The sequence below is a fragment of the Plodia interpunctella genome, chromosome 26 (assembly GCF_027563975.2).
Source record: "Plodia interpunctella isolate USDA-ARS_2022_Savannah chromosome 26, ilPloInte3.2, whole genome shotgun sequence".
Lineage (NCBI taxonomy): Eukaryota > Metazoa > Arthropoda > Insecta > Lepidoptera > Pyralidae > Plodia > Plodia interpunctella.
In genome coordinates this window covers 1898690-1922585 of record NC_071319.1, presented here as the reverse complement: position 1 = coordinate 1922585, position 23896 = coordinate 1898690, and the positions used below count along the sequence as shown (strand labels likewise).

The window sequence follows — 23896 nt, the reverse complement described above, 5'->3', positions numbered from 1 at the left end:
TTTATGCCATCTGAAATAACATTTACTTTTGTGTCATAAGTATTTTTCGAAAAAAAAATTTTATTAATAGGGATTAACTCCTGTCCTTAAAACTACAAAATATATTGAACACATTAAAATATGTCTGTTTAAAAAAAAACGGAAATAATATATTTTCGATATTCATGAGTTTTATTACATAGTAGGCGCTGAGTTTTCACTAAATGGCTCTAAAGACAAGTTTTAAATGGTTAACAATTGAGAAAGTTGTTAAAATATATGTTTATATACCAAATATAAGATTTTTCCACGTTTTCTTATTACTAATATTATTATGTGTAAGATTGGAATCTTTGAAAATATTGTACATAATTATAATGTGTGTGTGAGTGGTGTATGGGTGTGTTCTTACATACATACGTATATCAGTGATTTGACTATTATTGTGTAAATTTTTATACAATTCTAAAAAGTTATTTTGACAAAAACTAAATACATCGGAAGGAACAATATATAACTGTCGGCAAAATATTAATATAAATCAATCTAATACTATATTCTCATTTTAAAGAAGTGTTACAAAATTATTGTTATACTGCTATCCATATCCCAAATAGAAATGTTGGCTGTAATGTAATTATATGTCCAGATTATGAAACGTTTATGCAATATATAAATAATATTGTTTGAAACCGTTAACGATCTGTGACCGCAAAAGAAAATGCAGTTTCAATGAAAGTTTGTTTTTTATAAAGTCCATTTATGATATCTAAAACATTAGAAATATTCTGGACGTTATGTAGTAAATCTAATTTAACTGAACTGCATGTATAACGTTAACTTTTGTTTTTATTTGCTGTCGCAGATAACATATTTCATTCAGAATATTTTGATTAGATTTAGATTGAATTTTGTAATTTAAAATATTGATTGTAAAAATATTTAAGAAAAATTGGGTTTCCAAATTAGATGGTTTCAAATGAGAGCCATTTGTTTTCGTGATGAGTCTCGGTTATTTTAGTTAAATTACAAATTTAATAAAAGACAAAATTAATATAATGTAAACCCCGGTGCGCGAGTCTCGCTCGCACTTTACTGGTTTCGTCTTTCGCACGTGCGTATATGTTGTTAAAACAGTTGCGTCCCGCACAGAATGAGTTTATGGTAGATCTTCAATCCAATAAAAACGTAACGATAACATGGCGTTTACGTTGCGGAAATATATTTGGTTTGTTTAATTTTCCTTCAAAAAAAACAATTTTCATTAAAAACATACTTACCATTTTGTGATTTATAACGCTGACAAGCAATTTGACATGTGTCATATAACATTCTAAGCGTCTCGCTGCTGTGGAACACAATATTTTTCAATATTTTTTAATGTAAAATATCTAATTTTTAGATAGATTTGTTGAACAAATTTGAAGACTAGGTGCTGTAGAATACCGTTTTCTTTATAAAACACGTTCGTATACACTGACCTTGTAGGTGTAAAAAAACATATATTATGTGTACTTGGAATGACAGCAATACAGAGTATGTAGTTGTTTTCTATTCATTTAGAAATAAAAGAAGATGCTCTTGCTTCTTCGATAATTAAAATGCATATAAAGCTTTTATCATCTTGTCCCTTAATATGTTTATATGAAAAATTTGATAAAATATATCTAGTTTAAATGATACTACACATTTGAGTTCATCATAGATGTTTAGCTGCATGGGCTATCGTTTCTCATGAAGTTGGATACACTGCCCAAAAATAAATGTGATGTTTTCAACATTCACGTAAATGGTTCCTTCAATACAAGTTTATGACATGTTAATATAACTTTATTCTTCTGGAACCGACTACTTAAAAAGCAGATTATATACGATTATATACATTATTATTCTGTATATTATTTGTGTAATTATTAAACATGTATGTAATATAAATATATATATTTATGTACACGCACACAAGTAGTGCATTTTGTGTGGAGCATTTTTTTTATTTTAGAATTATACTGGTACACAGTTAAAATATAGGAATGCAATACTTTCTAAATTAGTTGTAGTTTAGTTAGATATTTAAATAGTATTTTGTAATCTTTATTATAATAATCAGAGATTTGTATTTCGTCCATTATTGCGAGTTTTATTTGACATTATTTTTTTCATTGTGTAAAATTTTTATTTGAATTTTATTTATGTTTGAAACACATCGAGGTAAACTTTGACATGAATATTTACTCTCTATGATTTATTTTCAGATTTTTTACAAAAAAAAGGATATATATTTTTAAACACATATAGGTTTAATATTGGTAAAAAATAATATCTTTTGCTCATTTATTTGTGTAACATTCAATTCAAATTAAAATCCTCTGAGTGCTTCCAAATCACAGATCTGTCTGGCTTTTAGCTATTATTTAGTCAAATTGTTATTCAGGTGTATTTCAAACATAAAAAAAGGGTAAATTTCATTACGGAAACTATGGGCATTGCCGTCAAATGCATTTAATTTTAATTGTAATCCTTGTTCACAATTTTTTTTGTAACTGTGAGACTGATTTTTAACATTGGTTTTTACACACAATAAAACAGTTGATGGTAATTTTTTAAAATATAAATATATTTAAGTATATTGGTACAATACATAAAGGAATTTGTGGTGGGTATATATGTAATGAACAATATAGATTTTGATGGACACGAATATATATATTTTTTCATGCGTTTCTACAGTTACAAATAAAAGTGAATTATAATTATTATGGCTTAAAAATGTACCGGATGCCGAGGAAAATTCAAATGTATGCGTCGTCGAGCTCTTCCGAATAATCAGATTTCGATAACATAACAGAGTTTTTTTTATTTCACTTCGTCTTCTCCTTTCTTTTTTATTTTAACCTTTTTACGGCTATATATTGAAAACAATATACATTATCTTTATTTAAATTCAATGTATCTTTATTTCAGTGTTAAACATACCGACACGTTGCACACAAAGATAAATAAAATCGTATTCTAAAATGTTGTATTGATTATAAATTAGCTCCATAAAGCTGCAATTTTTTTTTTCATATATTTTAGAAATAGAGCTGTTTTAGATTATTAGTTAACAGTTATCAACAAAATCATATTTTATTATTTAATTATTTAATGAGATATTTATGAGATTATTATGGCTACTGCTAAATTTACAGTGCCTTCAAAAATTATTTTTTAATTACTGAATCTATTAACATTGTTATTCTAATTCTTATAACAGTTTTTGTTACATTATTATAATATATAAATAAATAAATATATAATTGATTGCCAGATTTGTAATATGTTACTAATCGATGTATATATAAATATAATTTTGGTGGCGACTGTAATAGAAAGAGAGAGGTGTGTAATATGTAATATGAGTGACCGAGATGTAACGGTGAGTGTTGCCTTCAGTCTTTCCGTGCTGGGCGAGTCGACTGGGCGTCAGAAACCGCGTATATTTTCCTCATTGGATATACAACGGAGGTAGGGGCGCGGCGATGTTTACCAATTGGGAGTTTTTTCTTTTTTTTTTCATATGTAGAACGACGCGTTTTTCGAAAAAAAAAGTTATTATTTTTTTCATGTAATTTATTATCATTTTAAATTGTTTTATGGAATTTGTTTCTAATATTGCCCAGAAAATTTGATCAAATCAGATTTAAGGCAAATAAATAATTTTTAATTTGATCGTTGGAATTAAGTTTCAGTTGAGTTTTCTGTTATGATCCCTTGTGACAACATGTCAAGATCACAATTTTAGATTATTTTTTTAACCTTTAACCACAAAACACAGTTCTTTATACTCATCTCAAAGTATCGAAAGAAAACGTGTCGTTCAAACATTTTGAAGCATTTTTGACTAAATTCCAACCGTTTTTGTGTGTGATCCATGAATTATAGTCCAACCAATTAAGGTGTATTTTTACTTTTACTAATACAGGAATAATGCTTTTCTTCTTTATTAGTGACATTTTAATGAAATGAAATAAAGCTCTGTTTAAAAAAAATGTTTTGTACCATTCAATTATATTTTAAACGATATATATATATATATATATATATATATATATATATATATTATAATCAGCACTCGGATCACAATCATAACCTGTTTTGATATACCTTTTGACTATGTACATTATGTACTTTTATATATTATTAGAAAGAAAAGAAAAAAAAAATTTTTTTGTAAGAAACAATAATGGTAAGCCGATCTGGCATGATAGGGACCAACACTGTTCAAATGAGTTTCTTTCGGCATTTCTTCTCAGCAGTGGTCGTTCCGAAATGCCAGTAGTTTCTAGCTTGTGAGAAATAACTATAAATTTAAAGATTGACGAGAAAAAGTGCCTGTGAAGGTCTAATTTCTGAATAAATGATTTGAATTTGAATTTGAATTTTGAAACGAATGAAGTAAATATTAAATTAATGAAGAATATTAGTCAACTTCATAGAACTATCATAATAACAAAATTTCTTTCATTTGCAAAGTATAAAATTACTTAAAACATATTTTAACACGAAATAAATTGCATTATTTAATTGGATGGATTATTCGTGTTTTGTGAATAACAGAATTTAATATTTTTGATCTGAAAAAATTCAATTTTTTTTTTTCATAATGTTTTTCTAACCGTGTGTTGCATTTTGACCCAAGACCATTTTACTTTTCCAATTTTCTATTAAGTTTATATCGAAGAATGATTGACTTCATTGAATGATGACTTTTTGTTCTATTGTTGTTCAGATATAAATAAAAAACTCTCTCATATATTGGTACGGTATACATAATGCCTAAACTTAACTGTTGGCAAATAATATAATAATATGAAATTTGAAAAAAAAAAAAAGATAAATATATGTTTTCAAAGACAAAAAATATTTAGTATGGATGAAGCTTCAATGAACAACAACACTTTTTAATTCAATTTGTGCTGATGCTGGTTGAGTTTTTGGTTGAATTTCTGTTAAATATTTTTTTGCTTCACATACATATATCTTCACCGCAATGTGCCAGCATATAATACATATTTCGATCAATATTCCACATTTACTATATGAGACTCGAGAGACGTAAGTATTAGCACAATCTCGCATGCTTGGTTGTAAGTAGTTGTATATGGCTTGAAGTGTGTTGAAATTTGCATATTATCTGCACCTTTATCCTTCGGATTTTGATAACAAGCTTATGCTAGTATTATTGGTAAACAACAAAAAAAAACAATTCTGTTTTTACATTTTTTTTTATCTCTTTAAAAGGCACACAACATAAAAATTGAACGCATTTCATTAATTGCACATCGAAATTATAATTTTTTCTACATTTATTATTAAATATATATTTTCGATAATTACACATTTTTTTCTTAAATTAAATATTGATCACTTAATTATAGTAATATGTTTGATTACTTTTATATTATTAAATGGCTTGTTGCAAAATCCTGTTAGTATTATCAAAAACACACCCCGTGCCCTAGTATCGTTTGTGTTAGTTTATGTTTTATCTGTTTTTAGGCCTTTCGAAGGAAACACCCCGAAGCATGCAGTAGGAGCTAGCCCACAACCCCTGCTTGGGTAATTATCATATTTTCCTCAGTTTCTGTACTTAAAAAGAACCTTTTTTTGTTTCGTATAATATGTGATGTTATTTTTTTATTTTTGAATGCTAGTCTTTTTCCTTTTTTTTTTTGTGGCATTTTGCTTAGTCACAGTTTTATCAACGAATTTTTCTTTTTTATTTCTTCTAAACAAGAGTCATGTTTTAATGTAATAATATTTAAACATTGTGAGTGATGTCCCGTAATTGGTATAATAATTAAAATCTGTGGTGCTTTAGTAAGATTTATAAAATCGTAATTTAATTTAATTAATGTCTCAGTATGATATTAGACGAATATGGAAATAATACTATCTTCCTTATAAATTATAGGAGAAAAAAAAAACGATTCTACACAGTTCTAGTAAAAATAAAATTTAAAATTGTTGTTATTTTTGTTTTTAAAATTTTGATAGTGTTTCAAATCTTCAGTAAAGATATTTCGAATCATGACAATAACAATCACGATTTGTTATTAATGTTATTACAGATTAATTATTGTATAAGTTCTAAATAGACTCTAATACCGCGTCTCCAATCAAAATTGCCCACTTTTGTTATCACAACACACTCAAATCACTGACGAAAATTGACAAATTTTCTGAACGTCGTATAATATTTATGACAAAAACACAGACAAGGCAACGAGGAGCAAGTGAAGCCGCGGGTGCTCCGGTTCACGTGGAGCATGAAGACCACCTCCTCCAGAGACCCCAACGAGATTATGGCCGAGATTCGCAAGGTGAGACAAATAGACTAGTGTTAAAAAATGTCATCGATATTTGTTAGTCGATATTTATCGATACATTTGAAATATATTCGATTCGATATATATCGATATTTTTTTTCCCACTTGCTCATCCATAAAATCTGAATTTTATTTGTTATCAGACAGATCATCTTCGAACGCGTGACAAAATTAAATCAGTAAACCGTTGAGCTGATGTCAACGAGGAGACGAGTCTTGATACCTTCATCTTGCTTGTTAAATGGCTTTTATTACGACCCTAGATGTTGCCCGGGGCCTATAACAATCTTGGATATTGTACCTTTCTAATGGTGAAATTTTTGAAATCGGTTCTGTAATTTCGGAGATTATCCGCCTCAAACATACAAACTCGCGAACGCTTTACCTCTTTATAATAATAGTATAGATTGTAGACTTTGCGTGTCTACTTAAATTCATATATTAGTGTAATGTTATAATTTCCTCATGAATATAGGCAATGGCAGCGTGCAGATTGTGTTTTCTAAAACTTCGCGCTTTGAACACAGAACTACATTATATTATATTAACGGGTCTTTGCACGAACCATTGTAAATGTTGCTGACGTTTCAATAACCTTGCAGTCGCCGTGGTCGCAGTCAGACTGTATATTTGCGGTGTGTAGTTATAAAATAAATAAATAAATAAATAAATAAATAAAAATATATGGACAAATCACACGGATTTAGTTAGCCCCAAAGTAAGTTCGAACTCAACGATTCAATTTTCTATAACATATAAATATATAGATAAACATTCAAGACTCAGGTCAATTTGAAAAAGATCAGTTTCCTTGTTGAGCTGACCGGGGATCGAACCCGGGACCTCCAGTGTAGCAGTCCGGCGTGATGACCACTAGGCCGCGGAGGTCGTCAGTTGCGGCGTTGAATGCAGTTTCTCAACATCACTCTATTCGCACTAGTTTTTATAAAGTCATATTAGGTCGGTGCACACTACACTCACAGTATCCGACTTTCTATCCGAAAATGTTTGAGACGGTCCCGTCCCGTAATGTATATTGTTATGTGCTTTCAGCGATAAGGCCGCTTTTTGTGTTATCTATCTAAATCTTGATATCATGCTATGTGTGATCATATATTTTGTACTATTTTTTAATTATGTATACTATACTAATTGTAACTAATTTGTGCAATATAGTATTATTGTATTGTTTGTAGTAAAAAAAAAAATTGGTTACGACGTGGATTGAAAGGTCTCAGGTTAGAATCCTACTATATATAATACACATGAGTTTGTATACCAATCTGACTAGTGTATAGTAGTTTTCATCGACCATCATTTGATTGCGGTGAAGGAAAACATCGTGAGGCACCCTGCACTCTGGTTGATTGTTAATTTGTGTGTGAAATGGAGAAGGCAACGGCAAATCACACCATTAATAGTGCCAAGTTGCTTGTGTTTTATTCCACGTAATGATCACGACCTTCAGCCATGAGGAAATACGACTAATGAAGAGTATGTAGTTAAATGTGCAGATTTTTATGATAGCTTCAATAATTGTGTTATTTAGGTGCTAGACGCAAACAACTGCGATTACGAGCAACGCGAGCGGTTCCTCTTGTTGTGCGTGCACGGCGACCCTAACGCGGACTCGCTCGTGCAGTGGGAGATAGAGGTCTGCAAGCTGCCTAGACTGTCGCTCAACGGCGTGCGCTTCAAGCGGATATCCGGTGAGTGGCGTTACATCCTGTACCCTAACGGATATCCGGTAAATATATACCGGCAAAATGTCTTATGTAACTTGCAGTCGAAAATGTTTGTGTGTGTAATGTGATTGGACGCTATTAAAAATGTCCGCGCAACTTGATAGTGCCAAAATGAGTGGGCAATGTACTAATATGATTATATTATATTTAGTAAATTTGATTAAATTTACTAGGCGTTATCCTGTGCTCGTCTTAGATTCGACAGACTGTGCGACAGAACAATTAAAACATATTTTATCACTTATATTAAATATTAACTACAAAAGTCTATGTCAGAAACGAATCGCCGCAAAACTGACGTGTAGTCTTGACGCACCTACCCACAGAGTGTTATTCCTGTACAAACTTTAGTTTAATATATGCTTTAATTTTTCTATATTGAATAAGAGTATAATCAAGATCTTTTCACGACTGGAGACAGTTTTTAGTATTTATTTTTTTATTTCATGTATCCAGGCACAAGCATCGGCTTCAAGAATATTGCGTCGAAGATCGCGAACGAGCTCAAACTGTGACTGCCCGCCGCCGCCCCCCGCCGCCGCCGCCGCCGCAGACCCTCGCCCCCCTCCTCCCACTCGCCGCATTCCCCGCACTCGCCACACTCGCCGCACTCGCCGCACTCGCCGCCGATCATCCTCACGCCCCGCCGCCCCTCGCCGCGCCCCCCCCACCTGACACTATCGTCGTCGGACGAAAGGGACACCCCCCTGCCTCCCCCCCCGCCGCCTAGAAGCGATTCTCTACGCCTATCAGCTGAAGACATGGTTATGGTCGCCAACGGAGGAATGAGAACGCCCTCAGGTACATAAAAATTATATTATGAACTTGTTTCACAGCTCGCTGATAAACTATCTGATAGCCTATATGTAACATGTCGAGCATAAGACCTATATTTGTTAATTGACGTCCTTGGAGAAAAGGCTGCAGTGAAGATTGTTACGCCGCTTCTTCTTCACCTGCTCTTTGTAAGCCGGCGATAGACTTAGTTTAAGTAATTTTTTGACCTCAATAAGTGATGTATATCATCCTAAATTGAATAAAACAGCGTTAAAAGTTGTATTTCACATGTATTGGATACGGCTAACTGGTCGATCATATCAGGCAGATTTATCTAGCAGGTTTATCTGTCAGTTTAAAACATTATATTTTATCAGAAAGTGGGTAAACAATGAATACATACATACAATTGTAAACACGAAAGTCTGTCTTCCGCTTTCACGACTGAACCGCAAATTATTAACTTAAAGCGCTCAATCTAAAACCAAATATGTGTTCATCAGGTGCGCTAGCGCACTTCCTAGCAGCGTACACACCAGCTGAACTGTCGTTAGCGCGAAGCGACTACCTCCGCCCCCCCCTGTCGCCGAGTAGATCGACAACAAGCAACACATACATACAGCCGCGTTCGTCGTTATCACTTCGAGCGGATAGCGCGGACGTCGACGACGGGCGACGATTGAAGCCGAAAATGCCACATCAATCGTATTCCTACAGTGTACACACTTTACGGAGGCAGTCGAGGGCCAGGTCCCCCCCCTGCGACTGCCTGCCCATGGACCCTATCCCCCCCCCGGAGTTGTTCGATTTCTGAGACGAATTGCGCGTGGACGAGCAAGTTTGGCGGAGACGGTGTTGTTTCGACTATTAGTCACCTCGTCTGATTTTTGCGGCTAGTTGAAAACAACGAATTCACTGGACAACATTTTACGCGTAACCATATCACTTTGTCTCACGCATTACCATTGACTCGAGTGAAATAGCACATAGTCGATCTCGCTCATGCAAATTGTAATGAAAAAGATAGAGCGATATGTTGCGGGTCAAATGTTCCCTTGTGTGTTCGTGGCTTAATAATGATGCTATAGGTAATTGAAGCTGCCACAACAAAGATTTTTTTTTATGAAATGCACGTTTTTTTTAGTCTCATAGTGATTCATATTTTTTTAGATTTCATGAAAGTATATTAGGAATGCTTTTTGTCTATGAAATAGTGACGTCACTGTTATACAAGTTTCATATATATTATTGTTTTTGAGATTTCGCACGTAATATCCAATTCGTATTGAAATAGCCTATAGAAAATATTTTTTTTTGTGCTTTTAATTAATATTTAAAATGATAAAAAAATATGTCTTGCTTATTAAAAAAAAAGTATATTATGTATGAAGTTGTAATAATCAGACGAGGGACCATTAAAATGAATGAGGTACATTTGTCAAAAATAAAATAAATAAAAATAAAATGTGAAAAGCTTGCCAGCCACGTTAAAACTTGAGAATGGAATTTTAAAATTAGTGAAACGAAAAAAATCTCGAGTGAATAAATGGGTCTTGTCAGTTCGATTTTTGAATTTAAATGTTATATAGAGAACTAGTGATGTGTAACGATATTGACAACATCGATATCGGTATTTGAACATTTGGGTATAATGTGCCAATTGAGTCAGGATATCTATCGACAGATAACGGCTATGCCGTTTTAACTTAATTTAGTTGAATTATGCAATCGCTCTCAATGTCTAATGCATCTGCAATGTAATATAGTTTTACTCATGAATTTTATTCTTTTCCCATTATGTAGATATGTAAGTTGACTGATAGGTTGGTGGCACCGCGCGTGGCGTTCTAACTTCGCTTATATTTATTCCGGTAATTCTTAACACTCAGTTTGCGTGGAATCTTTTTAAAAGACATTATGTTTGAGCGAACAGCGCGCTGTGCCATCGAGCCTCTAGGTTTGTTTGTGCTATGGCTTACCTACCACATTACAATACGTATTTTAATCGTGTAATAATGTACAAAGTGAAATGTGAGTTTGCGCTCAAGATACAATTTAGGCGTTAGTTTATAATTTTAGTATTGTTTTCCAATTGTATTGACAAATATAAATATAAATAAACAAAAACATATGGCTGTCGACGAATAGCGATATACTGTTCATATATCGACATAATTATCTTACTCTAAGTCGATCGTTCGACCAATTTGTATGTACACGTTCTCTAATAGAAGTTGTGAAGGAAATCGTGTCTATTTAAATTGGTTATGCGATTCAGCGGTCGCCCTTTGCATTCTTTCTAATGTAAGGCTGGATTAGAAAGTCAAAATAAAAACGTTCTTTGTAATATTTACGATTTGAAAACACTATAGTAGGTTAATTACACTGGTAAATAAAAATAAAAAATAATTTATTAGATGTGTAATGTATTTGTGATCAAAGTATTATGGACTTTGTAGGTACATAGCAATAAAGTTAATACCTAATTTTCTATGATAATCAGCCTTCGTTTTTGTAATTTAACAGTTTTTCTTTGTGATTTGGTGTGATGCTTTGTTTTTTTTTCTATACTTGTGTGTGAACTTCGCATACTAGGCGATAAATGTATTAATTAGAGGTTGAATGTTTCGTGGCGGGCGGCCGCATCATTTTCTATTATTAATATAAGTGTAGTGGTATATAATTTTACATAAAATCACAAATCCGAAGTCTCACTGTGTAAGTCGCGCTGTCCGTCCGCTAAATATTTTAAATAACTGTAAGTACTTGTCGATATATTATTCATTTATGTATATTTCAGTCTACAAAAGCCAAGACCACTGCACTGAAAATAAAAACACAAGTATGTTCTCAATATGGCAGTGATCGGACAACATATTATGGTAATCAAAAGATTTAACAGAAGTATTGGTTACAAAATAAGGTTTGTGATTTATTGAAAAATTTAAAAAAAAACCTTATATACAATAAATATCGATGTTCGATAAAAAGTAGCTCACGTCACTATAAGTGGCTGTTAGATACAAATATTATGATGAATTTATTGTAATCATTATACATTGTTAACTTATTTTTAAATTTAATACTTTTACAACATTTTAAAACTTTAATAAACCAGCATTATAATTATGAAGACTATTTTCAATTTTTGTTGTTTATAATTGGGAAATCAATTTCTAGAAAAAATAAAACTATCATATTATAACTAGCTGCTTCGTTCGGATATTGTGAAAGTCGGACGGCGCGACTTGGCCCGTACATACTGTAGTAATATATTTATATATGAGCTTTATTTTATGGTATATATTAAGGTAGCCGACGGTGGCGTGCTGCGCTGTTTTTTGTGAAATAATTCAAGTGGAAATAAATTTTATTTTTAATTCCAATATGTGTTTTTATTCTCTTAATACTACTAGGAAAGAGTAAGGCGCAGAAAGAGATAGTAGATAGTACATGACAAGAAACACCAAGGACAGGAATGCGCGGGAAAAGTTGGGTGGCAGCAGTGGGACTCAAACAGCTAGAAAAAATACTTCCAATGCTATATTGACAGCCTGAGAGGTCCGCAAAAGCTAGTTGGAAATAAAATGATAATCTGCTATTTTGAAGGAACACAAAAAAACAGCCAACATGTGGCGGATTTAATATTTTTTAAATTAATATTTCATTGATCAAAGGTTTTATAAATAGTTAAGGTGTGTCGTGGTGTGTTTGTTTCAAATGAAATGTAAACGTATGTCAATATTTATTCAGTAAATGAACAATCGAAGGCAAATATTTACATTTTTTAACTAAAATAAATAAAAGCGAATACTATTGTCATAAAAAGATTTTTCAACAACTTAAAACTAGAATTATTTCAAAATGACTATACAACTATAATACTTAATTGTAAGAATTTAAAACAATACTTGAAAAAAAGAGTATTTTCGTCCAATACTTGAAAATAATCGATTTAGTCTTAAAAGAGAGTAAAATACTGATACTGAAGAGTAAAATGACTAAAGAAATAAGATTTCTATATTTACATTGAATTTATATGGGTCTTATATTAGACGGTATTTATAAAATAATAAGCTATTTTTGGGAGTCCATTCTGTCAACGTTAATCGTAATCCTATCTCAATGGTAATGTTTTAGTATCGATACAAAACTGTAGACTTTGTGTAGGGATCACATAGATTATTCAATTCACTTATACAGTAGGCTGCCCTTGTAAAAACACAAAAAATATATTAGCAATCTGTCCCATTTGTCGCCTCAGTACGCGTTACTTAAATGAGCGCGATGTTGTGCCAAATTTACAAGGTCTATAATTTTGTCTGTCTAGTAGCTGTCTAGCAATATCCGTATAATAAATTAATTAAAAATCAGTAAACACAATTGGGCCACTATAAAGATTTCTTAAGAAGACAGAATCCATAGACTTTCAAATAGCCCGTAGAATAAGACATTTGAACATTCAAAGATCAATCACATAACAAAATGGCGCTGAGATCTATAAACTATGCTTAAATTACTCATGTCTCTTGTTTGTTGACCGGTATCCCATCTAAGTCCACTTCTATACTCGGAATCAAAGGCGGCTTAAATCCATACTCAATCCTTAAATTCGTAACTAAAGTCCTGTCGGTCCTTCGTAATTTTGGATCGGAATTTTGACTTTTCTCCCACAAATTTTCATAGTTTTTAACCGGCGGCGGACCGTAATATTCATAAGGACTGCGATTCGTTAAATACATTAAGTAATTTGTCAACGCTGGCGACTTTTTGAACTGCTGGATCTCAAAGTTAGGTGTACTATTGATGTATTGGTAGGAAGAAGCGTATTGGTTACCCCACTGTTGCTTTTGGACCAACTGTGGTAGAAACTTCAAGTTTCTGTAATGCTGTATCAAGTTTTCCTGCTTCTGAAACTGTTGTTGTAGGTTTTTAATGTGTTGATTGATTTCTTGTTGTTTTTGTTCATGAATTTGTTGATTAATAGCTTGTTGCTTGTGTTGCTCGTGGATTTGTTGATGTCTTTGTTCGTTTTCTTTTTGTTCTTGTATGTTTTGTTTTACATTCGGTTTTTCATAGTATTTCACGTATTGCGGGACATTTTGCGATTGCTCTGCGCGCCACACAGCTTTGATATGTGTCGTTGGCGATTTAACATGTTTTTCGACAATCCTTTCAACTGGATACGGTACGTGAACTTCTACAGGAACTTCAACAGGGTAGGGTACTTTCTTTTCGACTATTTTCTCGACGGGATAAGGCACACGCTTTTCGACTGGATAAGGTTTGTCAACATATTTAGTAACAACCACAGGTTTTTCGACTATCTTCTCGACAACAGTTTCGACTGGATAAGGCACGTTAAACGGTACCTTTTTCTCGACTACTCTGTCGTAAGGTACAGGGTATGGGATCTTTTTTTCGACTATTCTTTCGACCGGATAAGGATGTGGCACTCTAACTTCAACAGGCACGGGGTGTGGAACAGGTACTTGAACCGGAACAGGTTTTTCGACGACCTTCGTAACAGTCACAGGTTTTTCAACGATTTTTTCTACAGGTACGGGCACTGGTTTTTCTACTGGATACGGAACAGGGACTTTTGTTTCAACTCTGACAGGATAAGGCACTTTAGTTTCAACTGGATAGGGAACTGGGACTTGTTTATGAATAACTTTCTCTATATGAATAGGTTTTTCGACTGGCACCGGTACGGGCGTTTCAATAGGTATAGGATATAATACTTGCTGCTCGACTGGCACTTCTATAGGTATTCCTACGGGTGTAGGAACGGGAACCTGATGTATTATTTGCTTTTCAATCAATTTCTCCACTGGGAATGGTATATGAATTGGTCGATCGATGAAAACCTTTTGTTCTACTGGATACGGGACACGAATATGTACAGGGAAAGGTTGCAATACTTCAACCGGATAAGGCTTGTCGACATACTTAGTTATTTCAACGGGCTTTTCGACGATTTTCTCGTAAGGGACAGGAACAGGCACGGGCCTATCTACTTCTTTTATAATTTGCACTTGTTCTGGATAAGGCACTTTCTTCTCTATATATCTATCAACATATTGTGTTACGGGAACTTCTTTCTCAATAATGATTGGCTGAATTACCTTTTCATTTCCCTGTCCATAATCGTTGTAATAGTGTACCAACTCGCTTCTCTGATTACTACTACCATCGGGTTTTACTTCAACTTCTGTTCTTCTATCTTCGCTGGACTCTAAGTGGTCTTTGTCATCATATTTTTGAGTTTTCTTGAAATTGCTAATACCATTTTCCTTTTTCAAGAAACCCATTTTATAAAGCAGTTCATTCATATTATTTTGAAGTGTCTTCGATGATGATAACGCGTCTATGTACTTATCGTAAATAACCTTTGAGTTATCTAAAGATCCTTTATTATTGCTTCTTCCTTCGTCCAAATATTCGTGTACTTCGACATCATTGATGTGAGTGATAGAGATAGGAATAGATTTTTGGATTTCAACTATTGTCTTCTCTTTCTTAGGGCCTTCAACAGTTTCTTCGATTAATTCACTATCGGATCCTGTGTGATCTTCTAAAGAGTTATAATCTGTTTCGTTAGCATTAAGTAGTCTCAGAGCAACTGTTATAGGAGCTAAATATTTGGGACCGATGGGCCTCGGAGTTACATCAACGGTCTCTCCGCTATCATTATCTAGTTCAGTGTTATTAAGAGTATTTCTTACACTCACGACTTCATAACCATCGTCGAGATAAGGAGCCACAGTGGACACTATGTTATTAACTATTTGATCTTTATCATAACTGTCTTGAACTACAATAGGAGAGGCGAATTTGTACTCGTTTGAACTGGTTTGTAGAATTCGTTCTTTGGAGTCGTCATTTTCTGCAAGTTCCACATCGCTTTTGACAATATTTTCTATTTTCGCCTGCACTGTGAATCTGTTTGTATTGTATCTAGTTTGCTCCGATTGTAGATTAAATCTTGGTTTGATTAAGTCGTCGTTTTGTATATTTGCCTGTTTTTCAGCTGCATGATTAATTCTTAATAAATCATCATTTGATATCAAATCTTGAGTCGAAGCAACTAGTCTAGATATACTGTCTTGATTATCAATAGAATTTTCAGTAATGGTAGGGGTTGCAACGGTAGTAAAATAATACCTTTCGCTTCTAGCGTTTTCTCTAGGCGATTCTACTCTGAAATGCACCGCTCCTCTGTAGCTCAACGGTCGTTCAGTTTTGTCTTTGACTCCGAAATTTCCATTAATATCATCGACTTCATATTTCTGTGTGTCGGTGACTGTTTCCTTATCATCATGGTCAGTACAATTGTGGTCTTTGAAAACTCTTACGACTGAGTTTGAGTAGCTAGTTTGCTCATTCGGTTCCTCTTGTTTAAGAGGCTGAGAGCTCTCCTCTTTTGAGTCTTCTGGTATAGTATGTTGTGTTTGTATGTTGTATAGAGGGGTTGTGAAAGATGTGTATGGCACAGGGGAGTATTGTATCGGGTTTGCAGTGGGCAAGACCTGGATTTGTTCCTGCTCAGGATATTGCTGTTGAAGGAGATATATTTCGACTGGAGATTGCGGCGTGTCGTGCCCTTGGTCGTGAGGTAGCGAGGAATTCTGCTCTTGGTTGTTTTGGTAAGTTTGCGGTGCAGCCTGGAATTAATGAAGTACAATTTTAAAATGTATAATCACCCATAGCATGACGTTATGGTTTAGATAAATTGTGCAAAAGGCGGCCATATCGCTGGAAGCAATTTCTTCCAGGCAACCTTTTGCGAAATTACTAGACGAGGAAATACAGAAATGCGGGACGGATTAAAAATAGACTTAATATAATAATTATACTAAAATATCATAAACCTACATAAATGTTAATACTATAAACTTACATACACACATTACATAAATACATACATATATTGCACATAATTATGAATGAGAATGGAAATACCGAAACAGCTAATCAAAGAGATAAATATTATGTCTTGACCTGAGATTTAAAGCTACTCAGAGTTTGAGCACACCGGGTGGAGTAGATATCCTAATATTATAAATGCGAAATTATAAACTAAAACGTTTTTTAGTTTTACTTATATAGTGGCGTTCCAAGCAAAAGGGTACGACTGAGCAGATTCTATTTTCTTAGATATTCGAGATTTTGTGAAAAAAAATAAATGGTAAATTGGCATTTTAATTGATTTTAATACAACACGCTGGATGTGCGGGGTTACAAGAATGGACAGGGCAAGGAATATTTATATCAGAGGAAGTTTGAAAGTTGCGTATATAAATGATAAAATTAGAGGTAATAGACTCGGTTGGTTTGGACACGTGATGAGGAGAGAAGATAATCATTTACTGAGGAAAGCTTTAAGTAGGAAGGTACACGGATATAGAGGACGGGGAAGGCCTAGGAAGAGATGGATGGTCAGGGAGGATGTGAGGTTGCTGGGGGTGGATCCAAATATGGCAAAAGATAGAGAATAGTGGAGGGAACAGACATTTTGCGCCGACCAGATGATGATGATGATGCAAAGGGACGTTTTCATGTAAAAAACGTCTCTAAGTCATGTACACAACTTTACTCTAGAACTTTAAAACTCGAATGAATTGAATGTCTGTTTCGCAACAATTTGATTTTTGTAAGTGTGATCTTTGAATTGTTTTAATACAATAAATGTGAATAAATTTAATTGTCTTTTTATTCCAAATGATCAACCAACTATTTAACTACCTGAATACAGCCTTAACCTACCACCCAAGTGGTACCTAAACGCTTGGAATGCCTCGTAAATAGTTTTATTATATGTATAGATGAGATAAAGACAACTAACCTCCGGTAGTTTGACGTAGTAGTGTTCGACAGTTCCCGCGTTCGGCTGCACCTTCCATCCCCACTCGAATGTCGCCCCGTCCTGGGTTATACGCTGAAATAAACATTAGTGTTTATCAATATTGGCATAGCGTGTGGTTTCCTAGGATAGTCACAGCTGGATCTCTCTCATCTTAGCTCGTTAGACTCGGAGCTGTAACGCCCCAAAGTCCAGGATTAACGTTGTTATTAAATTTGGAAGATTTGGTTATGATTTTACAACCGGCCGCCTGTCTAACGTCAACCCTCTTTGGGAATGCTATTTTTGTATCGACTTTAGAAATTGTATAAATCTCGACCTGTTTATTATTATTATTATAGTTTGATAATTAGTTATTAAACAAAGTAAACCCATATAAGGACACAAGCAAAAACACTGGGTGACCCATCCCGTACGCGCCCAGTTCCTTAACCCCGACAATCGGCATTCGAAAGTGTAGGTATCTCGATCTATTGAACGCGGACCACTTTCATTATACGTTTTTTCCAGACCAATCCACTTTTACTTCTTGTGAGTTTTACTACATATATGGATTGACTAGAGCCTGGCTTCCTATGGTCTAGTCTAGCTCATAGATCAAAGAAATATATTTATCTATGGTCTATACAAAATCAAATCATTTATTCAGAAATTAGGTCTTCACAGGCACTTTTTAACCCCTTTTAGGCAAAAAGAGGGGTGTTATAAGTTTGACCGCTAAGTGTGTCTGTCTGTCTGTGTACGTGGGACCGTAACTCATCAACGGGTGAACAGATTTGGATGCGGTTTTATTTGATAGCTAATTTTTATGCGGTGGTTCTTAGATATGTTTGATCAAAATCGGTTCAGCCGTACAAAAGTTGTAGCGAAATGAATATTGAAAGTCGGGGGTTTTTTAATTTGTCTAACAAAATAAACTTGTTCACGTTATATTCTAAATTAAATAGTATTAACCTAAGATACACCTATAATATATAAGTTTTTACAAAAATGTCTAATTAACGCTAACTCAGGGTTTCGCGCCGGCCATCACAGCTTCGAACGGAGCCGCACACGAAGACGAGAAAGAGCTGCCAAGGCCTGTCCCTTAATCGCCTCGTACGACGGGAGGATGTGTGGTCATATTTGAGGGCGGACAGCGATCTATATAAATTACTGATAGAACAATGTATGTAAACAGGAACACCGACTACTTTCACCGGGGAATATACCATGGTTTTGTTAATTTAATTCCCACACATTGCTTTGTTAGTGGGTACGGTTCTAGTGTCATATAACATTTATAATCTATGCACAATCGTAAACAATTATTTCCTGTAAATAATCTTATTATTTTAAGCTAATTGGCTATTTTCCATCTAGTCAAATCGGACGTCTATACCTACAGCTATAGACATATAAGCGGTGGCGGTGTAGTGGTTAAGACCGCTGTGGATCGAAAGGTTCCAGGTTCGAATCCTACTCGTGCCAAATGAGTTTGATACCAACCTGACCCATGTAGGTATTATTTTCATCGACCACCGCATGCTTCCGGTGAAGGAAAACATCGTGAGGAAACCTGCACACTGGTTGATTATTAACTTGTGTGTGAAATGGAGAAGGCAATGGCAAACCACTCCATTAACAGTGCCAAGAGAGTTGTTGTGTGTGTTTGATGCCACGTAACGACCACGACCCTCAGCCGATACATGTATGGAGCTTGTATGACAGGGATATCCTGTGACGCTATCCTTTTGGAGTTAAAAAGCATTCCAATAATTTTATGTCTTTTCTTTAGACATTTTATTTATGTCCACATAAATAGCCAAGATCAGTGTAAATTATAATATAACTGTAATTTTTATCACATGACTCTAAAAACTATAAATTGTCATATTTTTTTACGTCAGTGTAATAAATACTTAGGTACTTACGTACGTAAAAAATTGTTACAACTTAGGAGCCGCCGCGTTTGCAAGATAAACACAAAAAAAAACATTTTAACGTTTTCAATAACAGGATATATGCTGTATATAAAAGTTAGTTCATCACAAACATGTTGTCATACTTGTAGAGTAATAGACCAGCCTAATAAGTAGCTCATAAAATTCACAACGTACAGGAAAATATAATTATATATTATATTTTAGTTGCATAATAATATTATATATATACTAGTAGTGTCGCAGTTTGGTTTGTTACGAGACTTTAGAGCCCTTATCTTACGTAAGTGAGCTTGATAAGTACAGCTTAAGTGAAAGTACTTCCTGGTACACGATGTTGTGTGGATATGTCTCAAATTCTGTACAACCGGAGTAAATTTTGATTCGTGCCTCTATAATGCACCTCTTGAAGCCGTGGTGATGTGATGGTTAAGACGCCCTGTGGATCGAAAGGTCCATTCGAATCCTACTCGTGCCACACGAGTTTGTAAACCAATCTGACTTTTCATCGACCACCACTTTATTCCGGTGAAGGAAAACATCGTGAGGAAATTTAAAAGGTATGTTCCTATATACCTTCTGTCAATTGATTTTTTAAGTTCACGGGGCAACCAAATAGGCTAATCCGTTTTTGAAATATTCAAATATTCACAATTTTGTAAAAAAAATATTTTGTTCACGAGGTATAAGTTCGCGGCGAACAACTAAGATTTTTACGTCTTTTATCGGGATTTCTACGCCCGTGAACTTTTACGCCCGTTAAACTTTAAGAATGATAATAAATACTCTTTAAGAGCAATAATAATAAATAATCTATAAGATTTATTACGTAAATAGTTACTTAGATACTGGAAGTACACTGTACGTACAAACTTTCTTACACGTTAGATCCATAATTTTTCTTCATTTCACACGGGTGTAGTTATTATGTCGTTAAATTTTAAAATTCAATTTCGACTAACCACATAACTACTAATCATTATATAAGTGGTACTTTGTTAGTTCACTTGATTGATTTGATTTCCTTGTGGTTACACGTAGTGTTGGCGAAATCTCGTTAGTTTAACTAATGCTCGGAAATGCAAAACGATTCTTGTCTTTGTTAAAATTTGAAAAATTGCAATGACAGCGCGACCAAACGCTCTGAGAAACACCATGTATTGGTGTTGTGCGTGTGTTCGGTGTCGTCACAATATTGTTTCTGAGAATATTATACTTTTTTCTTACTTATCAAGTGTGACTGCTAACACTGGTGTCGGATTTTATTCAAGTTACCTGAAGGCATCTGACATGACTACCACGACTGCCTACCGACAGCTAGTAGCAATATGTCGTCAAGGATGATATGCGTGCCAATGGTCTGACAACTAGGGATGGCGACGGCCGAGCGAAGTGAAGACGAAAAAGTAGAAAAGCGGAACCTGGGCTCCGATGCTTAACGGCTGAGGTAGAAACCGCTAATATGGTCAGATGAGATAGAGAACTAGTAGTAATATGGTATTTCGTATCGCTAATATTACAGATATAAAAGTTTGGATATCATTAAGTGACGACGTATGATTCTCAAAACGTAAAATATACTTAAGGGATTTCGATGAAATTTGGTTCAATGGTAGTATATAACCTGCATTAGCGTACAATGTACTTTTTTCCGGAAATTCTCATGGGAATTAAACGATCGAGGCGGAGCTATAAAATTAAAAAAAATCTCACTTATCTTTTATCATCGACTTACAACAAAAAATAAAATACGCGTGTGACAACCCTTGTGTTGTGGTGACCCATTACCATCAGTTGGAACGCATTTGCCTGCCTCTGGTAATATAAAAAAGCTATCGATAGTTCATCGAGAAACTATTCGCTGATGAGCAACGCTATTTCATGTTATTCGACGAATAAAATCAGTCGAGCGAGGTGGCAGACAGACATACATTTCCTGGAAGAAATCCTATTGATTTATACGAATATGAAAGTATGTTATAGATAATGAATGAATCAATTCATATGTTAAGTATGCACTTATTTGTTACATAACAAACAACTACGTACGTAAGTATTTAAGATAATTTTTTTAACATTTCTCTATAAGACAAGAATTCTCAAGACAGCAATTCTCTAAGATTTAGTTTAGCTCCGTATTTAGTTTAGTTTTCTCAACACTGAGCCAAATTGTTAAAATTTTTGTAGACATAGATAGTTAGTAGCCCCGGGGCTTCGCTCCCGTGGAAATTTCGAGATAAAAGTACCCTATGTTTTATTACAGGTTATATTCTATTCGTGTACCAAATTTCATAATAATCCGTCCAGTAGATTTTGCGTGAAAGGGTAACAATATACACAGATACATCCTCACAAACTTTCGCGTTTATAATATTAGTAGGATAAAGAATTTATTTAAAAACAACTATATAAGAATAAAGTATTTACAACATAAAGTTTTCAGTTTTAATTTTTAATTTTAACTTATAGCTATAAGTTAAAATTAAAAATTAAAACTAAATAATAAATACTAAATTAATTTAAATAAAAAAAAGATACTAAATCGCCGACTTCGTGCGGTAAAGTTCCCAGAGGGCTGGCGACATTTCTTCTTTGTATGGCCAAACTCAAACGTTGGCCAAAATAGTCACCAGCCCTTGGGTCCCCAGAGACATCGACCAGGCGTGCGGAAATTTCTTTGTAAAGGGTTTTTGCATCCGCACCCCAAGGTTCCATATATGTTAGGATTATTTTTATTATAAGCAAAATGTTTAGAAACTTACCGTGCTAGTTTGTTGTGTCCACACTTGAGCTGATAAACCGATCGCCACCCACAGTCGCAGCCACTGAAATTAATAAATTATTCAATAGGGAGTATTACTGCACATTTATCACGCCAGAGTGCAGCACTGTGTGTTAGGTACACAAAAGTTTTGCCGCCTTTTGCTATGTCGATTAAAACGTTTATTTTAGAGTACTTTATTAATCCTTTCATTATGAAAGCATTCGTTTGTGAAAATATACAACAATGTAGCATGTTCGGGTGCCGAAATATTGGGAAAAATCGTTTTCCATAAGATAAAAAAACTTCTAAAACTATGGGACGCCTAACGCTGTAAAATTTTCGAGCCAGTAAACGGTCGAAAAGAAGCTCGGAGCACTTCACACGTGAAGACTTATTAACATGGGCTTCATACAGGTAAGATCTTCAGTCAAAATAAAGTTTATATCAGTTTATGACCACAGTTGACCAAATAATGCAGAACATAACCTAAAATAGTCTTATTAGTTATTTTCAGAATAATCCACTAAATCCTTCCTTTTTCCTTTAAACTTGCACCACGATTGCGTAGAAGGTATATTTGGTCGTAAATCTGCAAGAATATTGAAAATTGACGCTTTTTGCCTCCATTGGCGATGTTTGTGTACCTTAGTTGTACCAGTAGCGCCATCTGCGCTGAGCTTTGCGTAATATGCCCTATTAGAGTGGGACAACGGAATGCTACAAAGTAGGAAAGCGGAAGCTTAACGGCTGATAAAAAAACCGGGAAAAAAATGAGCTGATGCACAGAGAATAGGGTGGATGACAAAATTTTATTTTGATGACTATTCGAAGGCCCTTATATCATTAGAAACACCAGTGAAAAAAATACTGTGATAATGACAATACTTTCAAAAATAAAATCACACATTTTGATTCGTCCAAACGCTCCATACCAAATGATACCTACTCTAAAGTCACGATTGACGATCTTAGCGGAAAAAATAGTGTTTATTTACTTCTTAATTTATTTTAAAATTATTAGATTTTTTGTCACGCATTAGATGCAATAAGATCTCTTAAAAGTTTGTGTCAAATATGACATTTTTGTCACAAACTTTTCATTCATTTCAATAATCTTCCTAGATAAAAAAATACGACATTACTCTGTTTATAAAGTAATCGGGTAAAGGGAACTGGTGGTCAACCAAAACATGCACTTAATTTTATAAGAGAAAGCACAATATCGAGGGCAATAGATTAGCCGAGCTAGATATAGAGCAGGGACCCGGTACTAGTATGCAAATCTGAATAGAAAGTTACCTGTTCAATTATTTTAATTATTTTGAGAAGTGCTTTAAGGGCCGAACTTTCTTGTGCCTCTCCCTCTCGAGCGATCCCGGTTGGATTCGAAGCTGTGACGTCGCCAAGCCCGCGTCAGCGTAATAATATTAACCACAAAAGATTTTGTCGTTAGTCCATCAAGTTAAGTTTTATCT

The 23896-nt window shown here is 34.2% G+C and overlaps 2 protein-coding genes across 2 annotated transcripts in view; one reads left to right on the top strand and one right to left on the bottom strand.

Moving 5' to 3' along the window:
- Nucleotides 1-12255, top strand: part of LOC128681027 (serine/threonine-protein kinase MARK2-like) — a 79672-nt gene extending 67417 nt beyond the window's left edge. The window contains exons 19-24 of the mRNA XM_053764543.2: nucleotides 3412-3483; nucleotides 5518-5577; nucleotides 6236-6341; nucleotides 7897-8056; nucleotides 8549-8893; nucleotides 9373-12255. Of these exons, the coding sequence (XP_053620518.1) occupies nucleotides 3412-3483; nucleotides 5518-5577; nucleotides 6236-6341; nucleotides 7897-8056; nucleotides 8549-8607 (457 nt within the window). The 3' untranslated portion in view covers nucleotides 8608-8893; nucleotides 9373-12255. The remainder of the gene's footprint in view (nucleotides 1-3411; nucleotides 3484-5517; nucleotides 5578-6235; nucleotides 6342-7896; nucleotides 8057-8548; nucleotides 8894-9372) is intronic.
- A 342-nt stretch (nucleotides 12256-12597) lies between these two features.
- Nucleotides 12598-23828, bottom strand: LOC128681044 (uncharacterized; the record flags this gene model as incomplete). The annotated part of the gene is made up of 4 exons (XM_053764586.1): nucleotides 12598-16536; nucleotides 17718-17810; nucleotides 22420-22482; nucleotides 23721-23828. Coding segments are annotated over 4 exons (3411 nt in total), but the record flags the coding sequence as incomplete, so codon positions are not given.
- Between the last annotated feature and the right edge of the window lie 68 nt (nucleotides 23829-23896).